The sequence below is a fragment of the Puma concolor genome, chromosome D1, assembly GCF_028749965.1.
Source record: "Puma concolor isolate L17-30 chromosome D1, mPumCon1.1.hap2, whole genome shotgun sequence".
NCBI classification, from domain to species: Eukaryota; Metazoa; Chordata; class Mammalia; order Carnivora; family Felidae; genus Puma; species Puma concolor.
Window position 1 is genome coordinate 48,592,298 of NC_141676.1, and position 27,714 is coordinate 48,620,011.

General features: G+C 39.3%; 1 protein-coding gene across 1 annotated transcript; it reads right to left on the minus strand.

The window, feature by feature from the left end:
- On the minus strand, nt 1–27,714 carry CTR9 (CTR9 component of Paf1/RNA polymerase II complex). Its single transcript, XM_025928338.2, has 25 exons — nt 27,297–27,714; nt 25,967–26,065; nt 23,704–23,943; nt 23,068–23,185; nt 22,121–22,210; nt 19,656–19,804; nt 17,640–17,747; nt 14,087–14,194; nt 13,707–13,943; nt 13,385–13,474; nt 13,143–13,271; nt 12,852–13,035; nt 11,615–11,703; nt 10,952–11,137; nt 10,756–10,843; nt 9,982–10,130; nt 8,121–8,237; nt 7,818–7,963; nt 6,581–6,652; nt 5,977–6,112; nt 5,680–5,826; nt 5,142–5,299; nt 3,975–4,071; nt 3,631–3,743; nt 1–1,085 (listed from the first exon to the last, which is right to left on the minus strand). The coding sequence occupies exons 1-25, from the start codon at nt 27,339–27,341 to the stop codon at nt 659–661; spliced, it is 3,522 nt and encodes a 1,173-aa protein (XP_025784123.2). The 5' UTR covers nt 27,342–27,714; the 3' UTR covers nt 1–658.

The following is a 27,714-nucleotide window of genomic DNA, read 5'->3' on the forward strand; positions in this document are numbered from 1 at the left end:
AAAGTTGGTAAGAGAATTTTATTGTGTGACATATGTAGGTCTTTGCATTCTACTAACAGAAAAGCATTTGTCCACATCTTAGTCGACCTAACAAATTACGTATCTGTGGTTTTTATCTACACGGCTGCAGTGTTACACTATTGGAGAAAACCTTCCTTTCACTTGTACTTTGGTGCGATTATACAGTAGATACTTCCTCCTCCAGAAAATAAAAATATTCTCAATCTAAACTTAAAATGGAACAAAGACATGAACACCAAGTTGCCTGCACCACTTGGTCAAAGACTGCAATAAAAACCGAAACAGTATGCTGCTTAACGTACGAAGATGAGGAGACGTCTCTGCCAGTTTCAGCCAAACCTCTGTAGGAATGATATAGCATCTGGGTTTATTCTTCCTGTGGTTTTCACACATGACAGGTAGAACTGTACCGCAACGAGGAACAGTCACATTCTTCACTTGCTCAAGAGACTCAGATACTGGACTTTAGCGCAGGAAATATCTCTTGGGGCTTAGTAATATACAAATGGGTAGAAAAAAAAACTGCCTTAGGAAAAATTTCACAATTGTTTGACTAAACATCTGAAGCGTTTCTGTCACAGCTTTCATATATTAAAAAAGTTTCCTCCAGAGATGAAGCTTATTTATGAAATAAAACCTAGTCGCTATCGTCTGATCCATGTTCTGAGCCCCGATCCGAGGCCTCATTGTTGGATCCCTCTGGTTCTGATTCATTTCCAGAGCCTTGGCCAGAGCCCTCGTTATCAGATCCTCTCTCGGAATCGTGGTCTGACTCGGCACTTGGAGAAGCCGGGCGAGAGTCCATCTCAGAACCTCCAGAGCGGCTTCTCCCAGACTGCACAGATTCGTTGTCAGACTGTTCAGAACCCGAGGGCCTTCTCTTTCTGGCTGGCTGGTCACTGTCTGAATCCTCATCTGACTGCTGTCTTCGGGGCCTCCGGGGACTGCCGGCCTCGCTGCCAGACTTGTTCTGGTTCTCATCAGAATCGCTGTCCGAAGAGGCATGTTTCTTCCGCCGTTCACCCTCGTCGGAGTCGCTGTTGCTGTTGCTGTTGCGGTGATGTCTGGCAAAGACAAGCACTGGTTAGACACCAGGATTTGGGCTAATGGGAGCCTTGACAAGCAGAGAATGTTGTCTAAACAAATAAGGGCATTTAATATGCTATCTCTTGACGTGGAGGGTGTTAACTCCGGTGTTCACTTTGTGATATTTGTTTTGTGTTCTGTTTTGTAAATTTGATATATTTCACAATCAAAAAGGATTAAAAAGAAAAAATAAGGCACTTTAGTTATGACACAGCATTTAAACAGTAAAGGAGGACTCTCACTGGGTTCTATCAGGCACCTTTCAGCAGAATGAAGCACTTCTCAACTTCATACATAAAATTATGAAAAGGAAGGGCTACATTTATCTTTATAAGCAAATTCATAGCAGAAGTGAAACCTAGGATTTTGCTTGGCTGTAGGGACTCTGAAGAATTAACCATCTCCCAAGGCTGGATGAGTGGGACTCTTCCCCGTCCTATCAGATACCTGAAGAGCAAAGGCACCATTTCTATCCAGGATTTGCTGCTGCACTCGTGCCCTCCACCAGGTTGAGTCTTACTCAAGATAAGAAGCCAGGGCTGAAAGGCTTCTGTAGCTCACTTACTTTTGCCCTGAGTTCCCCTCTACTTATCAGTTGATGGGTTAAAGGGAATGGGACTTGTACCTATGCTTGATATGGTGGTGGCACCCAGGAAATCTTGGCTTCCTGGAGGCTCTGGAGGAAAGAACATTCCCATAACTGTGGTGACAGCTGCTCACCCCCCAGAGCTCTGGACAGGAGAACATACTTCCCCTGTGGCATATTCCTCAGTTTTGGATTCCATGGAAAGGAATACTAAATGGCACAGGGTTCAGTCTAAAAAGGGCGAAGGAGACATAATACATTCTTCTGTTCAGAAATGAAACCATCTCCACATGACTGAAGGAAGGCTCTTGGTGCTTAAATCTGAGAGAAGAAACCTACACATACAATATGTAACTCCGGTCACCCTGAGTGGATATGAAGAGTGAGTAAGAAGAAGACACTACATTCATTCCCTATATATACTAAAGGCCAGTGGGCCTCCTGGGTCCAATTCCCACCATTCCACCTGGCCAAATAAGCAAACACTTCATGACACTCAGGATCAAGTTTAACTGATGCAAGTGGCTCAAATCAACTTGGCCTTGACCTCATAGTTTGACAGCAGCTCAGCCTCTCACATGGACCTTTCTGCCTACACATTTTAACAATGCTCATTCTAAAACAATACATTTCACTGCTCTGCTCATGCTGGCCTTTTACCACTGACCAGGGTAACACTGTGGGCAAGGGTAAAGCAACCCCAATGTGTGTCAGCCAGTGTCTTCAGAGAAAAAAGGAACTGCAAGTCTTTACAGATGCCTCTCTAGAGATCGTTCAGCACCCCCACTGTCACCCTTAGTTCTCTCAACATGCTAACTGCTCACCTCTAACTAACCAGCACTCCATTCTTCTTCAAAGATTCAACTCAAACAGCCTTTCTTTTACAAAACAAGTCTCTTACAACCCTCCCCTCAACTCCAGATTAGGTATGGACCCTGGAGAGCAATATACAAAACCATAAGTGACAATACCTATCCCACTATAGGGGGATATATCCCACTATATAATGTGGCTTTTTGTTTATGTTACACTTCACTGCTTCTAAAGCACACATTCTCTGAAGCCAGAGTCTAGGACTTTTTCCTCTGCATCCCCAAGCACTCAGCACACTATCTCATGGAATTCTTAATGGACATTCAAATGACTGTTGAACAAATGAATGAAATGACAGCCATCAGGAGAAATACATGGGATGGGATAGCATTATCCCAAGCTGGGGAACCTCCAGCTTGAGGAACAAGTTTAGGACAAGTAAAATCAATACTGCTTCTCCAGGTGTGCCATAAGCTAAAGGAGAGTAGTGGCCAAGCAGTCTAGGAGAAGTCCCTCATGGAGCAGGCACAGCTGAGTCAGCACTGCCCTACAAGGGAGGAAATGGTCAAGAAAGTCCCATTTCCACATGACCAGGATCAGGCTACTCATAACAGTTTTAGCCAGTTTGGTAAGTGTAGGAAAGTGAGACAATTCATTTAGAAGGATACCATCCAGGAAATTTCACCTAATATCCATGGAGAAATGAGATTTCAAAATAGGTTTTCTTCTCTGAGGGAAAAACATGTGACAGGACAAAATGACAGGGTTAGATTAAGAGGTGTGCTAAGGTTTCTTCCACCTCAGAGATTCTAAGAAGCTGGAGGGAAGACATTTTGGCACAGTGACCATTCTTATCTTTCATTAAAAGAACGCACTAAGGGAGGGGTGCCTGGGTGGTTCAGTCAGCTAAGCGTCCGACTCTTGGTTTTGGCTTGGGTCATGATCTCACGGTTTGGTTCAGGAGTTCAAGCTCTGCGTCTGGCTCTGTGCTGATAGTGCTGAACCTGCTTGGGATTCTCTCTCTCTCTCACCCTCTCCCGCTTACATCCTCTTTCTCTCTCTCAAAATAAATAAATAAACATTAAAAAAAAAAAAAAAGAATGTGCTAAGGGAAAAATTCATACCCTTCATCAGCAATTTTAAGTTTATCTTCATCTGAAGAATCATCGCTTGATGATATTATGGCTTTGGATTTTATTTTTCCCTTCATTGAAGGAGGCAGACGCTCTGGCTTGGGCTACAGAAAGAAGATCAGACATAGCAGATTAATCACGATTCCTAGGTTGCATTACGTTAGGACATCTTGTTAAACTTAGTTTGCGGTGTGATGATAACAAATAGCAACCAACACACTTCAAAAAGAAGCATTTGTGTTTGAAGAAACTGCAGGCGAAGAATACATGCTTGTGTAGGGCAAGCCTTTGTGCCTACAGCAGGGCATAAAAACCACACAGTATTATAAACTTACAGCCTTCTTCTTCTCTGCTTTTGGCGGACGTCGCTTTTTCGGTTTGGGGCCATTTTCTGTTTCCTCATCATCAGATCCTTCTTCTCCCTTTGGAGGTCTTCAAGAGTGAACAACAAGAGAAAGTCTGTCAAGGTTCACTCATGCCTAGAAAGTCTAAGACTACTTTGTCATCAAAATATTATTCATTCTGAATGCTATTCTCTATTGGGCTATCCTCAACCATACAGAACACTCGTCAAGGGCAGAGGCCATAATTTACAACTGCTGCACACAGCTCAGGAGTCTGCAAGAACCATGTATTTATGCAATGTCCACCAAATAATTTAGTCTCTGTTGAGTCCTCTTATTCATCTAAGATAAGCCTGAATCTTGTACTTGGTGGAGGGACAGAGGATGGGAGAAAAGACCCAGGCTCCTGATCTCACATCTTTCCTCTCTTCTTCCTTCCTTGCCAGCTACTCATTCCAGGCCTGCTGATGTCCGATCATAGCTTCCATTTAACAGGTCCATGTCGGAATGAACTCATTAGGTTCTTCCCCAAGTAGAGTCAGCCAGGGGTGGGAAGAACAGGCCTTGCTAAGAGAGCCAACTGGAGGTTCCTGGACAGGGAAGCACCACAAGTGAGGAACAGAACAGCTCAGGGGCACCTCCGGTGAGAGATGGGCGGGGCACCACTTATCTTAATAGCAAATGGCACCAGGAAGATTAGAAGGTCCTTCTCTCAGGGGCGCCTGGGTGGCTTAGTTGGTTGAGTGTCTGACTTCCAATTTTGGCTCAGATCATGATCCTGTGGTTTGTGAGTTCAAGCCCCAAGTTGGGCTCTGTACAGACAGCACAGAGCCTGCTTGGGATTCTTTCCTCTCTCTCAGCACCTTCCCTGCTTGCACGTGCATGCATATGCATACTCTCTCTCAAAACAAACAAATAAACAAACAAACTTAAAACAAAAATAAAATAAAAAAATAAAAGGCCCTTCTTTCACATTAATTCACATATTACACATCTAGCAAAACTTGAGGTGGGCATCACTATTACATTTTACACAAAGGAAACTGAGGCTTGGTGACTTTTCTAAGATTGCACGTGGATAGCGTGGGCACCACAGGTTTTCTCATTCTAAACTGCACACGTTTTCCAATAAATACATTCACAACACATTGATAATACCTTCTCCTCTTTTTCTTCTTTCTTTCACCCCCTTCCTCATCTTCCCCTTCTTGTTCACTACCGCTGCCCTTTCTTCTCTTCTTCTTCTTGGATATAGGCAGGTCATCGTCGGTATCGTCGTTGACAAATTCATCAAACTCTCCTCCCTTTTTAGAACGCTGCAATCCAAACAAGACTATAATCAGTTCTCGCCTGGCTGGTGGAATGAGGTCAGATCCTATCAGCCATTTGACAAACGAAGGATCTCTTATCAAGTTGCATGGGAGGGGTGGTGGGTGAGGCCCATATTTTGAAGACTTCTAATTAGGGTGAATGGCTCAAGTGGCTTAGGTCACCACCAGGTCCAAGTACGGAGCTAACACTGGAATGCATTTCCAAATAATACCATATAAAGCACTGTGTTGGAAGACTGCCTCTTAGCAAAGGAGGAGGTCAAAGCTAAGGACTAAGCACTGAGTAAACAGAACCAATTATATTCACTTCTGAAAGTCAAATGACAAGGATGGTGCCATCAGTACCAGCAGGAGTCACATCTTACCCGTCCACCACCACCTCCTCTTTTCTTTTCTTTTGTCGCTTCGGTCTCTCCAGTAAACATAAGAATATTTTTGGTCTTCTCAACATACTGGGCCCGCTGTTCTAAAAGTTTCTTTTGCTCTTCTTTTTCTCTGAGACGTTTCTCTTCCTATGAGGAAAAAAAGAGTAGGAAGAAACTGCATCAAAATGTTGAAAAAATATCACGAATACCAGCAGAAGGACTTCTTTAACATGCAAGGCATATGTGTGTGTGCACACCATTCTTGAATTCTAGTATAACTGAAAACACAATAAATACCTGTTCTTTAAGAAGTTTCTGCCTTAACAGTTCCTTTTCTTGCTCTTGTTTGGCCCGTAACTCCCTTTCTTCTTCATCTTGTTTACGTGCCCGGGCGACATGGTACTGGGCCTGGCTCAGTAAGTCAGAGCACTGCCTATAATATTCCAGATTTAGAGAAACATGAATGTAGCTAGTACATTTTTTGCTCAAAAACTCAGAGGATCTGTTTTCCTTACACAAGCCAGAGAGCCAGCTCATTAGCAGATATTTATGGGATATTTTAATTAGCAAAATTAACTTAGTTTCTCATAAGTCAATACTGTCAACTTTGGTAACTTTCTAAATTATAAGTGTCCTCTCCAATCACAGATATATTTTCAACATTATCTCCACATGTGAATCAAAGAGTGAAAATAGATAGAAAGTATTTTCCCCACACAATTTAAGTACTTGTACTAAATTGATTTTGTCATATTTCCTGAAAGGACCCTTGGAAAAAAGACTTTGTCCAGGCTGGGGAGTCTCACAGACAAGTGGGAAAGACCGACCCCTGGAAGGCCACCCAGCGCACATCGACATCACTGCTTCACCCAAAGTCACCTTCCATAAGTAGTAACATTACCTGGCTTCTGTAGCAGCAAGGGCCAAATCGAATCTCATTTTATCTCCCACTTTACTCAAGTAACTGAAGTATCTAAATGGAATGAGAAAATAAAATACTTCACTGAAAAAAAATTATAATGAAACAGGCCCTTTAGATTTTTATTTTGTTGTTACTTTTTAAATGTTTATTTATTTTGAGAGGGGGGAGAGAGAACACATGAGCAAGGGAGGGACAGAGAGAGAGAGAGGGAGACAGAAAATGCCAAGCAGGCTCTGCACTCTCAGCACAGAGCCTGACGTGGGACTCAGTCCCACAAACCACAAGGATCATGACCTGAGCCGAGATCACTTTGGATGTTCAACCGACTGAGCCACCCAGGTGCCCTGGCTCTTTAGATTTTTAATCTGCTCTACAAAAATAGTCTGAGAAAAGGTTTATGTATTGATTGAGTTACATGAACCTATTTGATACATGAAAGGCTATCTCAATAAGAAAATTATATGAGACCTACTTAAAAAGACTCTCATCAAAGTAGCACTCAATATGTTTAATAAAAAACAAGTTCATGAAGATAAGTAGTCATATTTAATATCATCAGTAAATTCACAAATAACTCAAAATCAGTTCATGCAGCCAATATGTAACTAAACACTGTATCTACTAAATACGTCCGCATGTGGGTTAGGAGGTGTATGCCATAAAGGCACTTAGTCTACCAGGTGAGGCGAGAAATGCTTTTATAAGAATTTAAATAAGGTTAGACAAAATCTGAAGAGATATCAAGTTTTGATTTTACCACGCACAGAATTACAAATAAATCCCGTAGAAGTACATAAATTTTGAGCTCAGTGCAGAAACCCATTCAATATTTAAGAGGATAGGCCTTAATCTTAGCTCAATGAAAATTAATATTCTATGAAAAGACACAGCATTATAAGTAATAAAACCAACATAAGTGGGGTCTAAAAATTTCAAGTGTGCAAAATTCTGGGTAATACTACTGTCAGATTAATGAAAATTTAGGGCAAGCTTGCAAAACTAGCCAGCCAGTTCTAGGGGACACTACACCATCCAAATCTGGCAGGGTCCTGGTCACAGTTTGGCGCCACCTGGTGGCAGCCACCTGCTTTGGCTTAAAAACCACTGGAATGCTTCTAGTAGAGATCGCTTCAGGGAAGTGATTTTCAGTACTGTATGAGACAAACGAATTTAAAGAAACAAAGCATTTCAAAAGTTGTTTCTACAAAATCTTTACCTATGTGCAAGCTCCAGTTCTTTCACAGCATTAAGTACTTCCTTCAGATTACTCTTTTCATCTTTCAGAACAGAGGTAGCTAGTCTCTGCAGGACCAAGGCCACATTAAACATAAGTACTGTATCACTGGGCGCCACATGTCTAGCCTGTAGGTAAAAAACAAAGCAAATATTTCATATAATCTAATGACAAGAAAAGAAGTTTATTCAAATATAATGTTAGGTATACAAACATGCATAAAATAGAATAAAAGTATGTAACGCAGCATAGAATTAAGTGAGAATAAGGAGTTCTCCTTTTCACCTTTAGCAAAGTCTGTTTGCATTCCTGTAACTTGCCACACTTGAAGAGTGCCCGAGCCAAATACAGTACAACTTCAGTGTTCTGGTGCTTATAGAACTTTCTGAGGCAGTTTTCATACTATAACAAAACAAAAAGTTAATTAAAATACAACAAGGATTAAATGATATTGTCATTGTGTAACAGATTTCAAGCAATTTTAAAGCTGCGTGAAAAGGTGTTTTACCCTTTGAATGGTTAATTTCAAAGAATAATTTGAGAATGAGTTTTGACATTCACCAGGATAGGTTTTCACAACACAAAAAGCTGATAAAAAAACAAACAACAACTAGGTACTCAAAATCGTTTTTCCATTTGAAACTTGGACCAATACTGAAAGGATAGATTGGATGGCTTTTTTCATATCTCTGGCAATAAAATCTATGGACAAGCTTACTGACAACTTATTAAAAATTACATACCTGGTTCCTTTGGGCTATACTCTCTACCACCTTTCTTTAGGATTGATGGAACCTACTGGCAATGAGCATGAGAAGTCTCACAGTTCTGGTTGTTAAAGTTTTCTTATAAAACCAATATATGGCAATACTGGTGTCAATTTTGTCATGAACACTTCACTTTTTGACCATGGATCATATCTTGTCATAAGCAAGCTCTTTTTCATGGAAGATGGTTAAAGAGTTTCCCCCTGAATATCCCTAGTAATTAACTTGCATTTTTAAAAGGCAACTTTATCATTCTGCAGAACAGGAAGGCCCACCTCCAAAAACACGACCTCTGAGACTACCATATGCAGTCTGGGTCCTATAAATCCTTGTGGCTAGTACCTTTCAAATATTCTGAATTTGATAATAACCACCCTCCTTAGAAAAAAGGTTAACCACTGCAAGGAGCCTGGCCTGCCCTTGTCATCTACCTCTGATAAGAACCTTTTTTTTTTCATCATAGTATTTCCCATAGATCCTAAGGATGTTTTTACTTTTTAATATGCTATAGATGCTAAATATTTGTTTTAAGATTTTATTTTTAAGTAACCTCCACATCCAACATAGGGCTTGAACTCATCACCTCGAGATCAAGGGTCATATGCTTTACCGACTGAGCCAGCCAGGCACCGCTAGATGCTAAATATGACTCTTTAAGTTCAAGCACTCCATAAATATGAAAGGCCTAACAAAATTCTATAGTGATAAAAACTAATCCCCATGGAGTTTTTTCTTTTTAAAATATCATTTAACTTTTCTGAAACTCAGTTTTCCCATCTGAGAAAGAAGAATGTAAAACAAGCAAACAAATATTAAATCCTATTTTTTGGGTATTTACTGATATACTAGTACGTTAGTGCCAAGTATGGTGTCCAGTACTTTTCATACTGGATGTTTACACAATTCTGTGAATTTGAGGTACCTGATCTCCACTTCATAAATGGGAAACTGGCTCAGAGCCCAAGGCATGCAATTAGGGGTGGAACCAGGACTCGTATCTCTGTCTAGACACCAAAGACTGGCCTTAACATTATATGATGATAAGCCTGTGAATAGACACAGTATCACAAGAAATAGCATGCAGCTCCATGAGAGGGCCAGAATGGTTAAGAAAACATCTGCTCAATAATGAACACAATAGGGGCGCCTGGGTGGCTCAGTCAGTTGAATGTCTGACTCCAGATTTTAGCTCAGGTCATGACCTCAGGGTTCATGAGTTCGAGCCCCACATTGGGCTCTGCACTGGCAGTGTAGAGACTGCTTGGGATTCTCTCTCTCTCTCTCTCTCTCTCTGCCCCTCCCCAGCTTGTTCTAAGTAAATAAACTTAAAAAAAAACAATGAACACAATACAAAAATATCTTGAACGATAAGACATTACCATCTGAACGGCACTGATATATTGCTTCTGTTCCACATAGATGTGTGCTAGGTTCAACCACACATCACTGATATCTGCTGTTGCTTCTCTTACTTGGGCAAATACATCACGAGCTTCGCGAAAATATCCTTTGTGGGCCAAAACAGCTCCTAAAATTATAAAAAGGTTCACATTTAAGAATTTTTTAACTGTAAGGGCGCTTGCATGGCTCAGTCAGTTAATCATCCAACTTCGGCTCAGGTCATGAACTCACGGTTCATGGGTTTAAGCCCCATGTCGGGCTCTGTGCCGACAGCTTAGACCTGGAGCCTGCTTCTAGTTCTGTGTCTCCGTCTATCTCTGTCCCTCCCCAACTCACACTCTGTTTCTCTCTCTCCAAAATAAATAAACATTAAAAAAAAATTAAGGGGCGCCTGGGAGGCTCAGTCAGTTAAGCATCCAACTTTGGCTTGGGTCATGATCTCATGGTTCATGGGTTCCAGCCCTGTGTCGGGCTCTGTGCTGACACCTCAGAGCCTGGAGCCTGCTTTGGATTCTGTGTCTCCCTCTCTCTGTTCCTCTCCCATTCATACTCTCTCTCAAAAATAAATAAAAAACAAATTTTTTTTAAATTAAAAAAAAAAGAATTTTCTAATTGTAGCCAGAAAAGCCACTAAAAGCCCTATTTTAATACAACTTCATTTATTACATTTAGGGAGAAATTATGATCTACAAACATTCCTCTGAAAGCATTCATTTCACAAATCACTACAGATGCCTGTGTCTTATAATCACCTATGCCATTAGCAGCATACAGATTCTTCGCGTCATTTCTGAGCACTTGTTTGTAGATGGCCAGGGCACGATCTTGGTGACGCTTTTCCTATAAAAAGAAACATACATTATAAAACAAAATTCAAACAGGAATCAAGTGTCTGTTTTGTTTTAAAGATACAAAAAGAAAAAAAAATAAGGGACAAAAAGAAATTACCTTTTCTCGATCTCGGGTGGGCTGATGCAAAGTCTGGAGCCAGACGTTGCCAAGGGCCAGCATAGAGTAAGTGTCACTCTGTGTAGATGGTTGTTTTAATATTCTCTCAAATTTCTTCTGTCCCGGACCCCATTCTTGTTTTGCTAAATGAAGATTGCCAATCAAAGACCAAGCATCTGGATGGTCCTGAAACACACATATAAAAAGAAACAAACTCTGTAATTTGGATTCAGAGATATTAATCACCTTTCCACAATAGCTGATTACCAAAGAGGTTTACAAGCCACGTTTACAAATTGAGAGTGGGGATGGATTAATGAATTGTAAAATCACTTTAGCGTGTAGTTATCAGCATAAGAAATGTAACAGAATGGAATATAGAATAATGCCAGTGTACTGCACATGGCAACGGTACATAAAGATTTGCAAAACCTTCATTTTAGTTGTTGCATACACACGTGTGTATACTCAACTATGATGTAAAATCTATTTCTGTGGCTAACAATCAAAAAGTTTACATAACTTCTACACTATAGTAACTTCAACAAGTAAATAAAATAGGGTGATGTCAAGATATTAGAGAAATGATAGCCATTAAAATGAAAATCTAGGGAGAAAAGGTGAAATAATTGTTTTTCAAACCTAAGAGTTAATACGACTAACCTGATTAATCTGAAGAGCTTCCTTAAACCAATCTGAAGCCTCATAAAAATTTCCTTTATCTCTAGCCATGGCTCCAAGGCGCAGATAGCCTAAAAATATACATTTAAAAGTTTTTACGTTTAAAATATCTATAAAAGACCATAATTTTAAAGCCGTACTTTTGAAATGATTGATTTCTGTTAATACATTCACACAATGAACAGAAAAATCCCATAGGTAAAAAAAATTGAGCACCAATAAAACTAATTAATAATCTCACAAGTTAAAGAGCAATTCTGTTCCCATCAAGTCACTGTTTGAAATCTCGGATTTATTTCTTCCACTCTATTCCAGTGTTCACATCCTGGTCCAAGCCTTTATCTCCAGCAAAGTTATTTCAAAACTCAGAGCTGTTCTGTTTCCAGTTTCTCTCTGATGCACAGTACTGTCACTTTTTCTTAAAAAGCTGCTTGTCATAGGCAAAATAGTGAAAGCATGGACTACTAGGGATTACTAGTTAGAAAACCTGGGCTCTAATTTTGGGCTTCCACTTAAAGAACAGTAGAAAGGTGCCGCACAAATGTAAGTTGTTATTTTCTCCAGAAACTAATAATGGTTTACTACTACCCATCAAACCAAATTCAGCCTGGCATTGAACTAAATCTGATTTATTTTAAATCACTTTTGTATCCATAGCAGCATGACAGGGGCCAAGTTAATAGCTCCTGATTTAACCAGAGTCAAAATATCATAGCTTTAAGTACTTTTAAGGGAAATACAGTATTGCAAATCATTTTTAATTAAAAACTGTCTGAATTTTACATCTAGGATGTAAAAACTCAAAGTAGGACATTTTAGTAATAATTATTTTGAGGTAAAACAGTGCTTTTTCTATTATAAACATTGCAAAAATGCGAATATGAAATTAGAGCAGGAGCATCAGAAAAGTATATCTAGCACCAAACATGCCAAGGAATTGTTCAAAGTCTAATAAAGGTAGTTGGCACACTGAAGATCGCCTACTTTATGAAATATGGTTCAACCATTTTTAGTTGTTTCTTTTAGTTTCTAGCATAAATTTAAGTGAAGCTGCATCTTTTTTATTTTTTTAAGGCCACAATTTGTCTTGAAGAAAAGGCGACATGATAACCTTCATATTTTTTTACTATTGGTTCTAAGAAAGATTTTTTTTTTCAGGCTAAATTTTTGCTGCTGTTGTGGGAATTTTAATTCATAAAAAAAAGTTTACAATTCTTACAGTCAACATAATTAGGATGTTCCCGTAAGATGTTTTTATATAGTTTTTCAGCTTCGTGGAATTCACACATTGCCTCATACAGCCTGGCTAAATTGTACGATGTTGTAACAGAAATGGCATTATAATAATGTTCATCATGCTCAGCTTCTGCCTTTGCACGATCCAATGATGCCAAAAAATATTTCTATGAAAAAAAAAGAAAATTACATTGTTAAGACTTAGTTGGTACATCTAAAAAGGTGTGTGTTCCACCTGACAGTATGTAAGAACTGAATATTTCTATTTTCCTACCTTTGCCTCCCCTAGATTTCCAAGTCTAAAATGGAGGGCACCCACATTATTCAGAATCTCTGGAGGGACATCGGCCTGCACTTTCTCCTGAAGGATCCGTGTAGCTGTTCCATAGGCTGAAAGGGCACCCTGTATTTTCATGGTGGAGAGAATTCGGTGTAAGTGAAAACGAAAGGGAGAAACACTATACCACGCTTTCAAAAAACACATTATGTAGGAGACAAAAAGCACTGCTAAAATACCTGTATATCAGTCTGTTCTAAGATTTGCGCCAATTCAATCCAAGCTTCAACGTCATCAGGATACTGTTCTGTGACCTTCTTCAAATGGCCCTGGGATAAAAGAGATCATTAAGCTAAAGCAGGCTTAATTAAGCAACTACAGGCTGTCAAAGTAAAAAGTGGTAGCTACTCTACCTTGTTTAATACGTCAACTGTTCGTTATTTCAACTGGAACAAGCTCGGCTAACAAAACTGCTTCCATCATATCTCTACTAGCAATAACAAGAATGAGGAATGACAGTCTAGTGATAATGGAGAATAGCTAAGATTTTTTAAAATGTACCTTAGCGATATCTCGTTTTTCTTGATCTTCTGAGGCAGCATATAGAGAGCCAAGAATTTTCATAGTTTCATAATTATTAGGATAAGCTTTCAAAACTTTCTCAAAGCACTGAGATGCATTTTCTTTGTCACCTCGATATATATACATTTGTCCCAAGCCAAAAAATGGCAGCACAAAAGAGGATGAGGCAAATTGTGTGGCTTGATAGTAGTACTGGAAAGCTTGGTCATAATCTTCCTAAAAAATGAAAATAAAACAAGACCAACAGTATGTACGAAAGATTCTCTGCCTTCTTTTTAATGTACAAAAGTTTTGAAAAGACTTGAAAAACTATAAAACAAAAGAATTAGCTATTTGGAGAAGGTTGGAAATGACCTTACCTGAACGTGGAATGATCTAGCCAGCTGATAGCAACTTTCTGCTTGCATAGCCTCCACTTCTGTATTATGGAATGCATGGAGAGCCAAGTGCTGGACTTTACTATAATCCTGAACAAGGAGATCCAGAAACCAAATGAGTAAATTCAAACAACTCAAACAGTCTCAATCATAAGGCTTCCTCAAATTTCATTTTTAAAATGTGTTCACTGAATGAACAATAACAGCACAATACCTAGAATTACAAATCATTTTTCTCATTCCCCTTGCTAATAACTTCAGGGAAGATGGGAACTAACATTATTTACCCAGAACTTAATATCTACCCATTATATCTCTTACTTCATTTAATCCTGCAACAATCCTTTGAGGTATCCGCCGTATTTTTGTGATGAGAAACCCTGAGAGGTCAAGTCCCTTATTACTAGTAAAGGGAACAATTACAATTTATTGAGAACTATTATATACCAAGCACTGTGGTATGATATTTACATTAGTTCTAGGCTCAGTCAAAAATCTTGCAAAGATTGTCATTATTATCATTTTATTGATGGGGAAATGGAGGCTTAAAGAAATAAAGTGTATTGTGGAAAAGCTAGAATCTGAATACAATTTTTTTTTTCCCGACACCAAAGAAATGTTCTAACACATGAGGGTAGCAAGCTTAAGTGACCAGATTTGAATTCAGCTCTATTTGAATACATGGGTCATGACTTTCCCATGGGTCATGACTTAATTTGGATTACCGAGCTAATCTCCTGAGAATCTCAAAGTCAGAGTTTATACATCAGGGATAGGAAACAACTTTCTGGTTTTAATAAGGACATGTTTTACCCATTTGGCTATAAGTCTGGTCTGGAGAGCCTCTGTTTGGTCAATGGACAGTTTCAACTTTTTTTTTTTTTAATATTAGGAATAATAATGTAATTGTAGTTTTAACAGTAACTCTTTCCCATTAGATAAGTATTTAATATGCACATTACATTTAATTCTAAATGCCACTCCTCAAATCCTATAAAGTAGGTATTTATTACTGTTTTACAAGTAAGGAAATTTAAGTTTAGGGAAATTATCTGCCCAAAGCAACATAACTATATAGTGGTGATACCTGAATTTGAACTAAATAATTCAAACTCTACACTCTGAATTATTTTGCACAGCCTTTTAGCTAAATTTATATATTGGTCCCTGGGATGAGGGTAAAGGTCAAATGTTGGGTTTGGAATATACTTTTTCTATTTTTGTTACTCCTTGACTCATGACATATCTCTTAGGGAATAAAATGATTCTACTTTGAAATTCAACATAAAAAGTATTGAAGATTACATTCCAATTTAAAGTCCTCATTCACATCTCTTTGATTTCCCCTCATGCCCCAATTTTTGTCCTTAATCCACTCTGCATTCTAGCTGCTTCTCTTTCCAATCAAACAACCAAGCTCAGTTCTCAGTTCTTTCTGGAGGTCTGTGGTAATTGCTCCAGGAGTCACCATGGCTCCTCCCATTTCTAAACCTACTTTACTAGTTAATTACTGAGTGTCTGGGATATTAATTAATAATACCTTTCCCCCCATCTGGTTAAATGATTCCTCTACAGGGGAGGCAATGCAGTGTAGTGGGCAGAGAATTGAAATACTACATCTCAACTGTACTATTTGCTAGATGAGTGAATTTTGGCAAGTGGTCTTACTTAACTTTCTTTTTAAAAAATTTTTTTTAACGTTTATTCATTTTTGAGAGACAGAGAGAGACAGAGTGCGAGCGGGGGAGGGCAGAGAGACAGAGGGAGACACAGAATCCAAAGCAGGCTCCAGGCTCTGAGCTGTCAGCACAGAGCCTGACAGAGGGAGCTCGAACTCACGAACTGCTAGATCATGACTTGAGCTGAAGTCAGACACTTAACCGAATGAACCACCCAGGTGTCCCTCAAATTTAAAATGGAATCCTTTTCATTTGGTTCAAGAATGCTGTCCTAACAGCTGTGAGCAATGACTATTAAATATATATTCAAATATTTAGGATTATCAGTCCTTTGTTTTTTTCAGTAAAAACCAAACTTACTGTAACTGTTTTATCTGAAACAGTAACACTTTAAGTACTTATAAGATACATTTCCATCTTCTCCCTAAATAATTGCCTTTTCATACTATAAAAGTTACAGCATAAAGCTTAAATAATTAATTCATTATGAACAGCAAGTATGCTTTCTATAGCCAGAGGAAGTACAGCATTATGGTTAATAGCTGTATGACCTTAGGCTATAACCTCTGCCTCAATTATTCATCCACAAAATGGGGATAATATTAACTATCTCATAGGAATGTTGTGACTACTATACAAATTCATGGAATGCATTTTTTGCAAAATCTTATTTAAGTAATCTATACACCCCACGTGGGGCTCACACTCACAACCCTGAGATCAAGAGTCACACGTTCTTCTGACTGAGCCAGCCAGGTACTCCCACAGAATGCATATTTAATAGTACTTGGGGGGCACCTGCATGGCTCAGTTGGCTAAGTGTCTAATTCTTGATTTTGGCTCAGGTCATGATCTCACAGTTCATAACATTGAGCCCCATATTGGGCTCTGTGCTGACAGGGTAGACACTACTTGGGATTCAATCTCTCTCTCAAAATAAATAAACATTTTAAAAAGATAACAGTACTTGCATATTAGTGGCAATAATCATGGTGATATAGTATCTATTATTAATAAGGATTAATACAGTTTAGTGAACTTTTACCTAACTTGCTATTTAGTTTAAAGTTCTTAGTACAGTTTAGTACCTGGTTTCCATATGGCAGATAAAACTTTCATACTTACTGTATAATAACTTTGCCAATGAAATACCGAATTTTAACATTCAAAAAAATCTAAAATACCATTGCTTCTACAGAATTAGTGGCAACTTTAAAAAATACATCTTGATCAACATGCAAAAACAAACAAAAACTTCAATGACTCATTGGTTGCCTAGAGAAGTATGTCCAAACATCTTATATCACACCAGTGTCCCACCATCTGGATCCAATGCATTGTCTATCATGAGCCCACCATATGCCATGCTTTTACTAAACTACTGAGAATATTTCATAGATCTGTACCTTTCCCTTTTCAACTACCTAAAGATCTCCTCCTAAAAACCTAGTTCAAGGGCTTTTCCTTCTTGGTGAAAACCTCCTTAACCACTTGATCACTTCCTCTTTCGTTTTTCTACCACAGCAGGGTAGAGACCTTTATTTCTATATTTACATTTGTTTACATGTCTGCATTTTCTATGAAACTGAACTCCTGAGTACAGAAACTCTATCTTATTGGTCTCCACATCCCTATCACAGTGTTAGGTATAGTATAAAGGGTCAATAAATATAAAATGAGTGAATGAATGAACTAACATACCCACCCCCAATTAACTAATACAAACTCTAATTTGAAAAAACCTACTGAGATTTTTAATTTTTTTTTCCAAGTTAAAAAGTAGAGTATCAACTGCAGAACAGAAAAACAAATCAGGATTTAAAAGCAAACAACTTTAATAAATTGAGTTCTCTTACCTTTTTGAAGAAAAAGTGATTTGCTAAATGGTTCAATACCATGGGGTTGCTAGGATCAATAGTATAGGCTCTGGAAAGAAGCTGGACACCATTTTTGATGGAATCAGCCTAAAAGAAAAATGATGACAACAGGGCCATTATTTAATCAGCATTTTTTTTTTTTTTTGAAATTAAAATTTTTTTAACGTTTATTTATTTTTGACAGAGAGAGAGATAGAGCATGAGTTGGGGAGAGGCAGATAGAGAGGGAGACACAGAATCTGAAGCAGGCTCCAGGCTCTGAGCTGTCAGCACAGAGCCCAACGCAGTGCTCGAACTCAAGGACCTCGAGATCGTGACCTGAGCCAAAGTCAGACGCTCAACTGACTGAGCCACCCAGGCACTCCTAGCATCTCTGAAATTTAAGAGAGCAAGCTGAGGACGAGGTGTTTTGGAGGTGGATTCCTTCATTTAAACCAGAGGGATCAGGGCACCTGGCTGGCTCAGTTGTTAAGTATCTGACTCTGCCTCAGGTCAGGACCTCATGGTTCGTTTAATCAGCATTTTTTGAAAATTTTCTTTATAGTCTGAAAAATAGGTTATATAAATCTAAGTTCAGACACCAAACATAGCTCTTATTTAGTTAACATTCAGCAGGGATAAAAAAAATTTCAAATACTGAGTTAAATTGTTAGAACCTCCCTCACAAAAAGCCCCCTTCTAGTTTTATAGATTTTAGCTGTCTTCTTGGTGTGGCAGATGTTTGTGGATTACCCAACAGCTTGTACACCCTTCTTACCCTGTTAACAGAGGCCACACTTTACAGCCTGTGGAGATTTTTTAATTTCAGGAAGGAAAGTTCCCTTTTCCTCTTTACAAACCTCAGGGGATGAATGATGACTGATCTAAAACAGTTAAGATAATCTATTTCCCTTCTCTGGGGATTGGCCCAGGCACTTCTAAACTGGGGGTAATGTCATTTTTTTCATTATCACAACAGGGCGGATGTGCTGGCATGTAGTGGGCAGAAGTCAGGGATTCTGCTGATCAGCCTACCAACGGGTAGGATAATTTCCCACGACAAAAAACTATCTAGCCCCATATGTCAATAGTGCTGAGAAACCCTGATAACCCTGTCTAGACAATTATACACAAGGGGAAGCATGATGGAGACAGAACTGCTCTAACAGAAAGCCGTTTATCCTTTCCCTTTCCTCCCTCCATATCAGGCTGATGAAATGATGAGATGCCTGGAGATGCAGCAGCTATCTTGCAACTATGAGGTGACAGACATGAGAAGGAAAATCCACATACTAAGGACAGAAAGATGTAAAACTTTGGGTTTAATGATACTGAGGTGCCAAATCCAAGACCTTAGATAGCTGGTTTAGTGGATGATAAAACCCCTCATGTTTAAGTCACTGTAGTATGCTTTTTGTTACTTGCAATTGAAAGCATGCCAAACTGATATACAACCTACCAACTCCTCACCTGAAATTCTGAAATCCAAAAACTTCTTAAAACACAAGCTGTTTTGTAATCTTGCAGTAAGCTCACTTGGTGGCAAAACTTTACCTGAATTGTGAGGTTACCCTATTAGTGTGAACAGTCACTCACTCTGACACAGAAATACATGTTTGCATTTGGGGTGGTGTCCTAATACCTGGGTATTATATATTACGCAGTCCAGCATCATATTATAGTTCTATTACATGAAATCTTCTTATTAAATGTTTATTTACTTAATTTGAGAGAGAAAGGGGGGATGGAAGAACAGAAAGAGGAGACAGAGAATCCCAAGCAGGCTCCACACCGTCAGCACAAAGCCTAATAATGCAGAGCTTGAACTCACAAACTGCGAGATCATGACTTGAGCCAAAACCAAGCATCAGATGCTTAACCAACTAAACCACCCAGGCATCCCAATAACCTATTACCTGCAGTCTTGACCTCTAAAACACTTTGGCCTCAAGAATTTTAGATAAGGAACAGTAAGTCTGACAAATCAGTCAGGAAATTTTTTTTTCACTCACATACCTCTTTATTGTTGAGTTCTAGTACAGCCAGTCCAACCAATGCTCCCACACATTTGGAGTTGAGTTCCAGGGCTCTGCTGAATGCCAGACGAGCTTTTTCCAGTTTGTTAAGTTTCACAAAGCAATGGCCCATTCCTAAACGAACTTCCGCTAAAAAACCAGTCATTCAGTCTGTCAAACTAGGACATTTTTAGGGTTCAAATTAAACAAAATACTTAAACATTGAGCCTCAAAATCCTGAAATTAACCTCAGTATATTTACACTACAAAATCTTCTGGTAGACCACAAACTTGCTTTCAGTGGATAGTATACCATACTGCTCTCCTCCTTTCTCATCATAAACAGAACACCTACAATACTGGTATTTCTCTTGTCTTCCAGCACTCCTGGTTACACTCTACCTTCAGTGTCTTAATTTTTGAAGAGAAATTTTTAAACAGAGAGCAAAAAGCTTCAGTAAGGTCTTCAATATCGTGCCTGACTACATGCACATACTGTCATTCTCTTCAGAGCTATGCTTACACATGCTCCCCAATTTTAAGGCCATGCCAAAACTCTACCATGTTCCCATGAAGGGTCAACCTCTCCACTGGTTGGTCATGAGATCTCACCCCTTCTCATTTATTTAAGGACACTGCTTCAGCAACCCTCTCCTCTTTTTCCTGCATTATCAAATTTTCTATATCAGATCATTCTCATCCATATACATTCTCCCATCTTAAAAAGATCTTCTCTTGATTCCATTTTCCTTTCCAATTGTCAACCCACTCCTATTCTTCCCCTGAGAACAAAACTCCTTGACATATCTATCTACAGGTGTGTGCTGCCTCTAATAACTTTCCTTTTCCATTATCTTCTTAAATGCATTCCAACAAGGATCTCACCCCCACCATTCCAGTAAAACTGCTTTTATCAAGGTCACTAATGCTTAGTATGCTGCTGAATTCAATGATTGATTCTCAGTCCCTACTTTACTTGACCTAACAATAGAATGTGATACTGTCTGATGTCTTGTCCTGGAAACATTTTACACTGGATTTCAAGGACATTGCACTTACTCTCTTTTCCTCCTACATCTGGCTGCTCCTTCTCAGGCTCCTTTGCTGCATCTTCCTCATTTCCCTAACCTCTACAATGGCAGAATTCCCTAGAACTCCATCTTTGGGCCTCTTTTCTACCTACACTCACTCCCCTGGCGACCTCATAGTTTCATGGCTTTATACATCACCTATATGTTGACGACTTCCAAATTAATTACTTCAGCTCAGACCTCTTTCCTGAACTACAGCCCTCCTGACCTCTCCAGTTGTACATCTAAAAGGTATTTTAAAATTTTCATGTTGAAAAATAATTCTTCTTGAACTATTTTCCAGATATACTAAAATGTAACTCTACTCTTACAGTCGCTTATGCAAAGGAGTTACCTTTGATCCCTCCTTTGGCCCATACATCACACCTACTCTGTCAGTTGCTCATATATCACATCTACTCTGTCAGTTCGTCCCTCAAAGTATACATAGAATCTGATCACTTATACCTCCACTACTGCCACCCTAGTGCAAGCCACAATCATCTCTGACCCACATGACCGCAACAGCTTTCTGCCTGGTCTCCCTACTTCTATCTTTGCCCCCCTGCCCCACTCTAGTCTCAGCCCAGAAGCTCAAAATGATCCTTTCAATATGAGTCAGATCATGTTACTTACTCCTTTGCCCAAAGCCCTCCAATGGCTTCCTATGTCTGTCAGAGTAAAAGCTAAAGTCCTTATACTAATCTATTATGCCTTACATGACTGGTCCTTGGTTATATCTTTGACTCAGTTCTTACAACTTTTCCTCCTCATTTTCCCTCTTGATTCCAGACACACTAGCTTCCTCACTGTTCTTGAAACCTGCTAGGCCCACTCTTTCCTCAGAGTCTTTGTACCTCCTATTACCCCTCTCTGGGAATAATCTTCTCCCATTTAATCTACATGCTTATTATTTTAAGGTTTTTACTCAAATGTTACTGTTTCACTGACATATTTTCCTTATTTTTTCTAAGCAAACCCCCAGTTCTTCTCATATACCTTTTCTGCTTTACTTTCCTTTTACCACTATCTTGCATAGTTTATATTTTACTCGTTTTATCTTCTCCACTGGAAAATGAATTCCATGGGGGCAAGGATTTTTGTCTCTTTGGTTCATTGCTGCATTCCTTGGGTCTAGAACAATGCCTGGCACATAGTTGATTCTCAATAAGATTTCCTAAATCACTGATTTTCAATAGAAAAATAGTGTAAGAACAAAAAGATTATAAGATGATCTGCTATTCAGCTTTTGGATCAAACATAACATTTTTTAAAAATTTCAATTCTTTCAATAACCCTATAGCATCTTTTCACAACTAACTTCATAGGCAACTGTCAAATCCTCAATATTTTCACTTGGATCATACACAGCTTAGACTTAAAGTTTTTCTCTTACCTGGACATCCTGGGTTAGTACGCAATGCTTTCTTATAGTAAGCAAGAGCTCCTCTGTAATCCTTCTTGTTGAATGAAATGCAAGCTTTCCCTAAATGATTTTTAAAGATAAACATGAGTTGTTTAAAAAACACAAGTCTCATACACTCTACATGAACTCACCTAAATCAAATACATCTCTGAATAAGAAATACTTGAATACAGTAAAAATGATTTCATATCAAAACCTGTTTTCCATAAGAATATATTAATGTATGCTTATAAATAAAAGTCATATTAAATATTATAAAACAATAAGTAAAAGAGCTGACCGTTGTCCAAATAGAAATTGCTTATTGACTCTTTAGAAGTGGATTACAGATTATTCTTAACTGGTATAGCTTCTATTTATGTAGCTTAAAAAGAAACAATGATCATAGATCACTGTAGATCTTATTTATTTATGTATTTATTTATTTACGTGACAAGGAGGGCACAAATGAACAAGGTATGGAGGGGGAGAAGGAGAGAGGGAAAGAGGGAGGGAGGGAGGAGGGAGGGAGAGAGGGAGAGAGGGAAAGAGGGAGAGAGGGAAAGAGGGAGAGAGGGAAAGAGGGAGAGAGGGAAAGAGGGAGACAGACAGAGAGAGAGAGAGAGAGAGAGAGAAGTGGGGCTTGCCCAAAGTGGGGACTGCTTTTTTTTTTTTTTTTTTTAACCCGAAGCAGGGCTCGTGTTCACTGGAAGTGGGGCTTGAGCTTACTGGATGCGGGACTCAAACTCAGTAACCCACTAACCGTGAGGTCATGACCTGAGCTGCAGTCAGATGCTTAACCGACTGAGCCACGTAGGTGCCCTGCAGATCGTTTTTATAAGGTAAAGCTCTTCTATGCTGCTGTCTAGGCCAAAGAAATATATTCCAGGCATATGATGAAAAACAGTTTCCTAAAATGGCTGCCAAAAATACCTTACCAAGAAGGGCTGGAATATTATTTGGAGACTGGTTGAGTACAAAATGAAACTGTGCATCAGCCTGATCCATTTTGTCACCTTCCAGTAGGCAGAAGCAGGCTCTTCCTAACAAGTGGTTCTGAAAAAGTAATACATCATCTTAGACTTGACTTTACCAAAGACTAACCATAATTTACCATGAATATACAACAATAAAATGAAAACTATATAGGAAGGAGGTGGAGTATCACACAAATTCTTCTATTGACTATAATGTGTTTGAACTACCAATAGGTAATTCTTAATTACAAATCAAGAAATTATCCAGAAATGCAAGTCATCTGTGCCAGGAACAATGACGAAAAGAAAAGTTAGACTCCTTAAAATATGCCTGAAATTCACCTGGAGATGAAAGAATTATTGACTCAACATGTGGATAAGTTTTATGTATGCTAAATTTGCCCACGTTACTTCAACAGTACAACAACCAAAGAAATTTCCATTTTAACAAGGAATTCCTTCTTTTGACTATTTATTATCAACCACGTTATTTTAAGAAAAATTCTTTCAAAAAAAAAATCTGTTGCCTATCACACACATTTTATTTCATGTGGTATTTTTTTTCCCTTTCATAAATTCAAAGAAATCTTATTTTACCTGATCATACATAATAATTTTATCGGCCATGGTATACAACAGGGTTGCCTGTGTAATAAGATCTTTCTTATTATCCTTATTCTTTTCCTTCCGAGCCTGTTGTACATAATAGGCTGCCAATGTATCCAAGCAGGTCATCTGGTCTTTCTCATGGTCTCTATAGTCCAAATTGCCATCTATACGTGCTGCTTCCAACAACTTTACAAACTCTTCTGTTTTTCCTTGCTTGTAATATTCCAGCTAAAAGGTAAAGAATCAGATCAGGATTATTAAAGCATATGTCCATACAAAAAGATGCATACAAACATTTACAGCAGCTCTGTCTGTAATAGCCAAAAACTGGAAACAACTCGATTGTTGATCAACAGGTGAATGGATAAACAAGCAGTGATAATCTGCTTGTGGTATAATGGCTGCTGCTCAGTAGAAAAAAGTAAAGAACTACTCATACATACTACAATGTGGATAAATCTCAAGATGATTATGCTGAGAGAAGACAGACCAAAATGAGTACATATTGAAATGATGCCACTTGTATAAAACTCTAGAATATGCAATCTTTAGCAACAAAAGCAGATCAGGTGTAGGCTAAGCACCATGGGGGGTGGGAAAGAGTCTGGAAGAAGGTTTTAGGGAGTGATGGATATATTATTCTTGATTGTGGTGGTGATTTCACAGGGGTGAAATATGGTAAAACATCTCAAATGGTACATGTCAAATATGTGCAGTTTATTATAGGTGAATTATGCCTTAATAAAGCTGTTAAAAAAGTGATAATCACTATCAATGTTTCCAAATTACTACTTAGCTAGCAGTAGTTGATTTCAAACTAAATCAGAGCCCAAGAGAAAAAGCAATAAGGAGAGGGACAGGGATACAGAATTCTAAACAGAAAACTTAGGCTCTGGTTCTAGATCAATCAAAATTATCCATGACTTTGGGCCTGCTGAATAACTTCCTTGGGCATTTGTTTCATTTACTAATACTAAAAAGAATATTCATCATTTATTAACTACTATGAGCCACAGACTGCACCAGGAGCTTTACATACTTATCTTTAATCTACACAATCTACTACAATCTAATCTACTATAATCACTCTTAAAGTGAATACTAACATCACATTATAGATGAGAAAACAGGCTCAGAAGGTAGATCGTTTGTCTAAGGTCACACAGCTAGTTAGCAGCCAAGTAGGAATTTGAACAAAGGTCTCTCTGATCCCAAAGCCTACACTCTTTTCTTTGTACCATACTACAGCCCACAATGTTTCATCAATTTTACCACAGGTACCATGCTAATACTTCAATCTTCCATTTTTTCTGTAAGTGCTGTTAAAGAAGGCATTACAGTACAGAAAATCTAAATTCCCTCTGGCTTTAAAAACTATGTGACAAGCATTAATGGCTTGTTCTCCACAGACTAGGAAAACGACACTTCAGAAAGGCACTATTGTCACTAAAAGCATTTCTCTGTAAATCTATATCTAAGAAATTCTTTACAGTTAAGTTTGAGCACTGGATATAAGTTCAATTCTAGATCTACTTCTACCTTTCAAGATAATATAAGGTACCTCCTATGTATCTTTACATGAAAGTGACCTGTGGCACACTTGCTTTGCAAAAATGAATGCAGTATATGTTGTATTATATTACCAGAATAATCTACTAGGATGTTCTCACAAAAAGGAAACATTAGGCAGTCAGTTCTGGGGAGAGTGAAGGATGTTAGAATTTTAGGCTCTCTGAAGTGATTCTCCTGAGAATCTCCAGGAGGGTTTATGCTGTGGAAGGGATCAAAGAGGACAAAAAACAAAACTGAGATAAACTTCACCCCAAAGAGCTTTTGTGAGCGAGCCCGGAATGTAATCACTTTCTAGAGTATTTTATGGGAAATGTTTTATTGTTATGGACAACAACACTAAGTAATGTTTACATGGTGGTATCTTGTTTTTTCTCAGATTATCTACAAACCATAAGCCAGTCTTCACTGAGTAATTAATAAATAATCAAATACTCAGCACAGAATAACGTTTAATGTAAATGAATTTTGCCTTTACCAACCCATACTAATTTACCAGTGGACTAGCACATCACTTGGGAAACTGGTCTTCTTGTTCTATAAATGGTAATACAATTAACTTCCACACACATGGTACAATTTACTTATCATGCTCCCAAGCTGGCTATTACTGTATCTGGAAATAGAAATCATAGGTTTTTCCAGTCAACATATAAAAAATATTTGTTACATGAACACTGACCGCCAAAGCAATCCATATGTGCAGTTGTGTGTGTTCCTGTTTCAGAATACTGATAACTTCGTCTCCCTCCGGTAACTGATCGAAGTCAAGTTCAATGACCTAAAACACAAAATGTAGGTTTTAACTTTTATTTCTTCCTTAAATTCACATTTCTTCTTTGCTGCTTTTCAGAATATACATCAACATGGATACACAGAGGGTTTGTGTTCACTTTCAATAGGGATGAGCAAATATATGTTAAGAAATGTTTAAGGCACACATGTCAAATAGGTCATATGGTAATATTAAGATAAAAGCATAGAGAAGCCAACAAATACCGCTAGTTGTCTTCAAATCACTAGAACTATAAAATGTTCCAAAAGCTTTGCTTGCTCAAAAATAACAAAACCAAACCCTGGTTAACACATAATGCAGGTAGAGTGCAGAAAAGCACCCCAGACACTCTGATGCTATAGGTCTGACAACTTGAGAGGCATAATCCAGAGGCAATGCAAAGTTGAATGCCCCTGTACACATTAATCAGGGAGACAGCATTTGCGTGTCACTGACACTCCTGAAAGTGGGCACAAAAATTACCAGTAGGTGAATGTTCTGGAATTAGATAGTGGTTATGGTTACACAACTTTGCAAATACTACTGAAAACCAGTGGATTTGACGCTAAGTGAATTATATCTCAGTATCTTATCTCAACCCAACAAAAGTACAAGTATGAGATATATATATATATTGGATATAAACATCACTGCTGAGAGCTTTACTCAGACAAGCCCCAGACTACCCATGATGAGGCGTGGGAAGGGAGACAGGGTTAAATTCTATCTGTGCACAGTGGAGGCTATATCTCTGGGTCTCTATTTCGCTGATGGAGCCGTGTGTGGAGGACACAGTGCACCATGACAGACGCGAGTTTCTAAGGGATAAAGGGCGACTCCTATGTACTCTCTGGGAAAGATAGTTTGAGCAGCAGAGAGACCACGGTGACATCAGCGCCCACCTCTTTTATCTGAGGTGCCTTACAATTTATCGGCACTCTCACACCCCTGCGCCCGTGAATTAGGAAGAGAGCAGAGTACTGTAACAGACGAACAGGTAGGAAAGGAACTTTCAAGTACTCCTCGGGGTGGCTCCGAGGCTGCGGGGACGTGATGTTCCCAGCCTGGGAAGGTGCAGGAGCTGGGGAAGGAGGTGGCTGGGATTTCGGCGGGGGATTTCGACCTGGGCTCCTGGGGGAGAAGGTGCTCTCGCTTAGGAGACGAAGTCGAAGAGAAGGGGAGAGGAAGAGATCCTCCAAGTTCACGGCCCCCACCCTCCCCCATACGCGACACTTACCTCGTCAGTGTCCCGGAGGGGAATCTCGATGGAGCCCCGCGACATGATGAGATCAGAAGGCGAGCGGGCGTCTCGCCCCTCCGCTCCGCAGCCGGTACTCCTGGCTTCTGGCTCGTCCAGAGGCTAGCGGCCGCCCGGGATCAGGTCGTGACTGCCGCCCCGCGGCGCCGCCGGGGCTTCGGCTTCTCCTTCCCGTCAGCCGCTTAAACAACGAACAGCAGACGGCGTCCGGCCACTTCCGGCAGCCCCGCCCCCTGCCCCGGAAGCATTCCCCGCGGGAGGGCCTGTCGGACGGCAGGCTCAGCCTGTGTCTCTGATGTTTCCTTGACGATGTTTCCTTGACTCTGAAATGACGGCGCCGAGGTTTTCGTTAGCGTGCCAGCTCCTCGGTGGGTCTGCGGCTTCCGAATCAGACCCG

Excerpts from the sequence above, each read along its gene's own strand:
- CTR9 (XM_025928338.2), bottom strand. The coding sequence starts at position 27,341 with ATGTCGCGGGGCTCCATCGAGATTCCCCTCCGGGACACTGACGAG. Across the intron at positions 26,066-27,296 it reads CCCTCCGGGACACTGACGAG|GTCATTGAACTTGACTTCGA; the intron begins GTAAGTGTCGCG and ends TTTGTGTTTTAG. Across the intron at positions 13,944-14,086 it reads CTAGATCATTCCACGTTCAG|GAAGATTATGACCAAGCTTT; the intron begins GTAAGGTCATTT and ends TTCATTTTTTAG.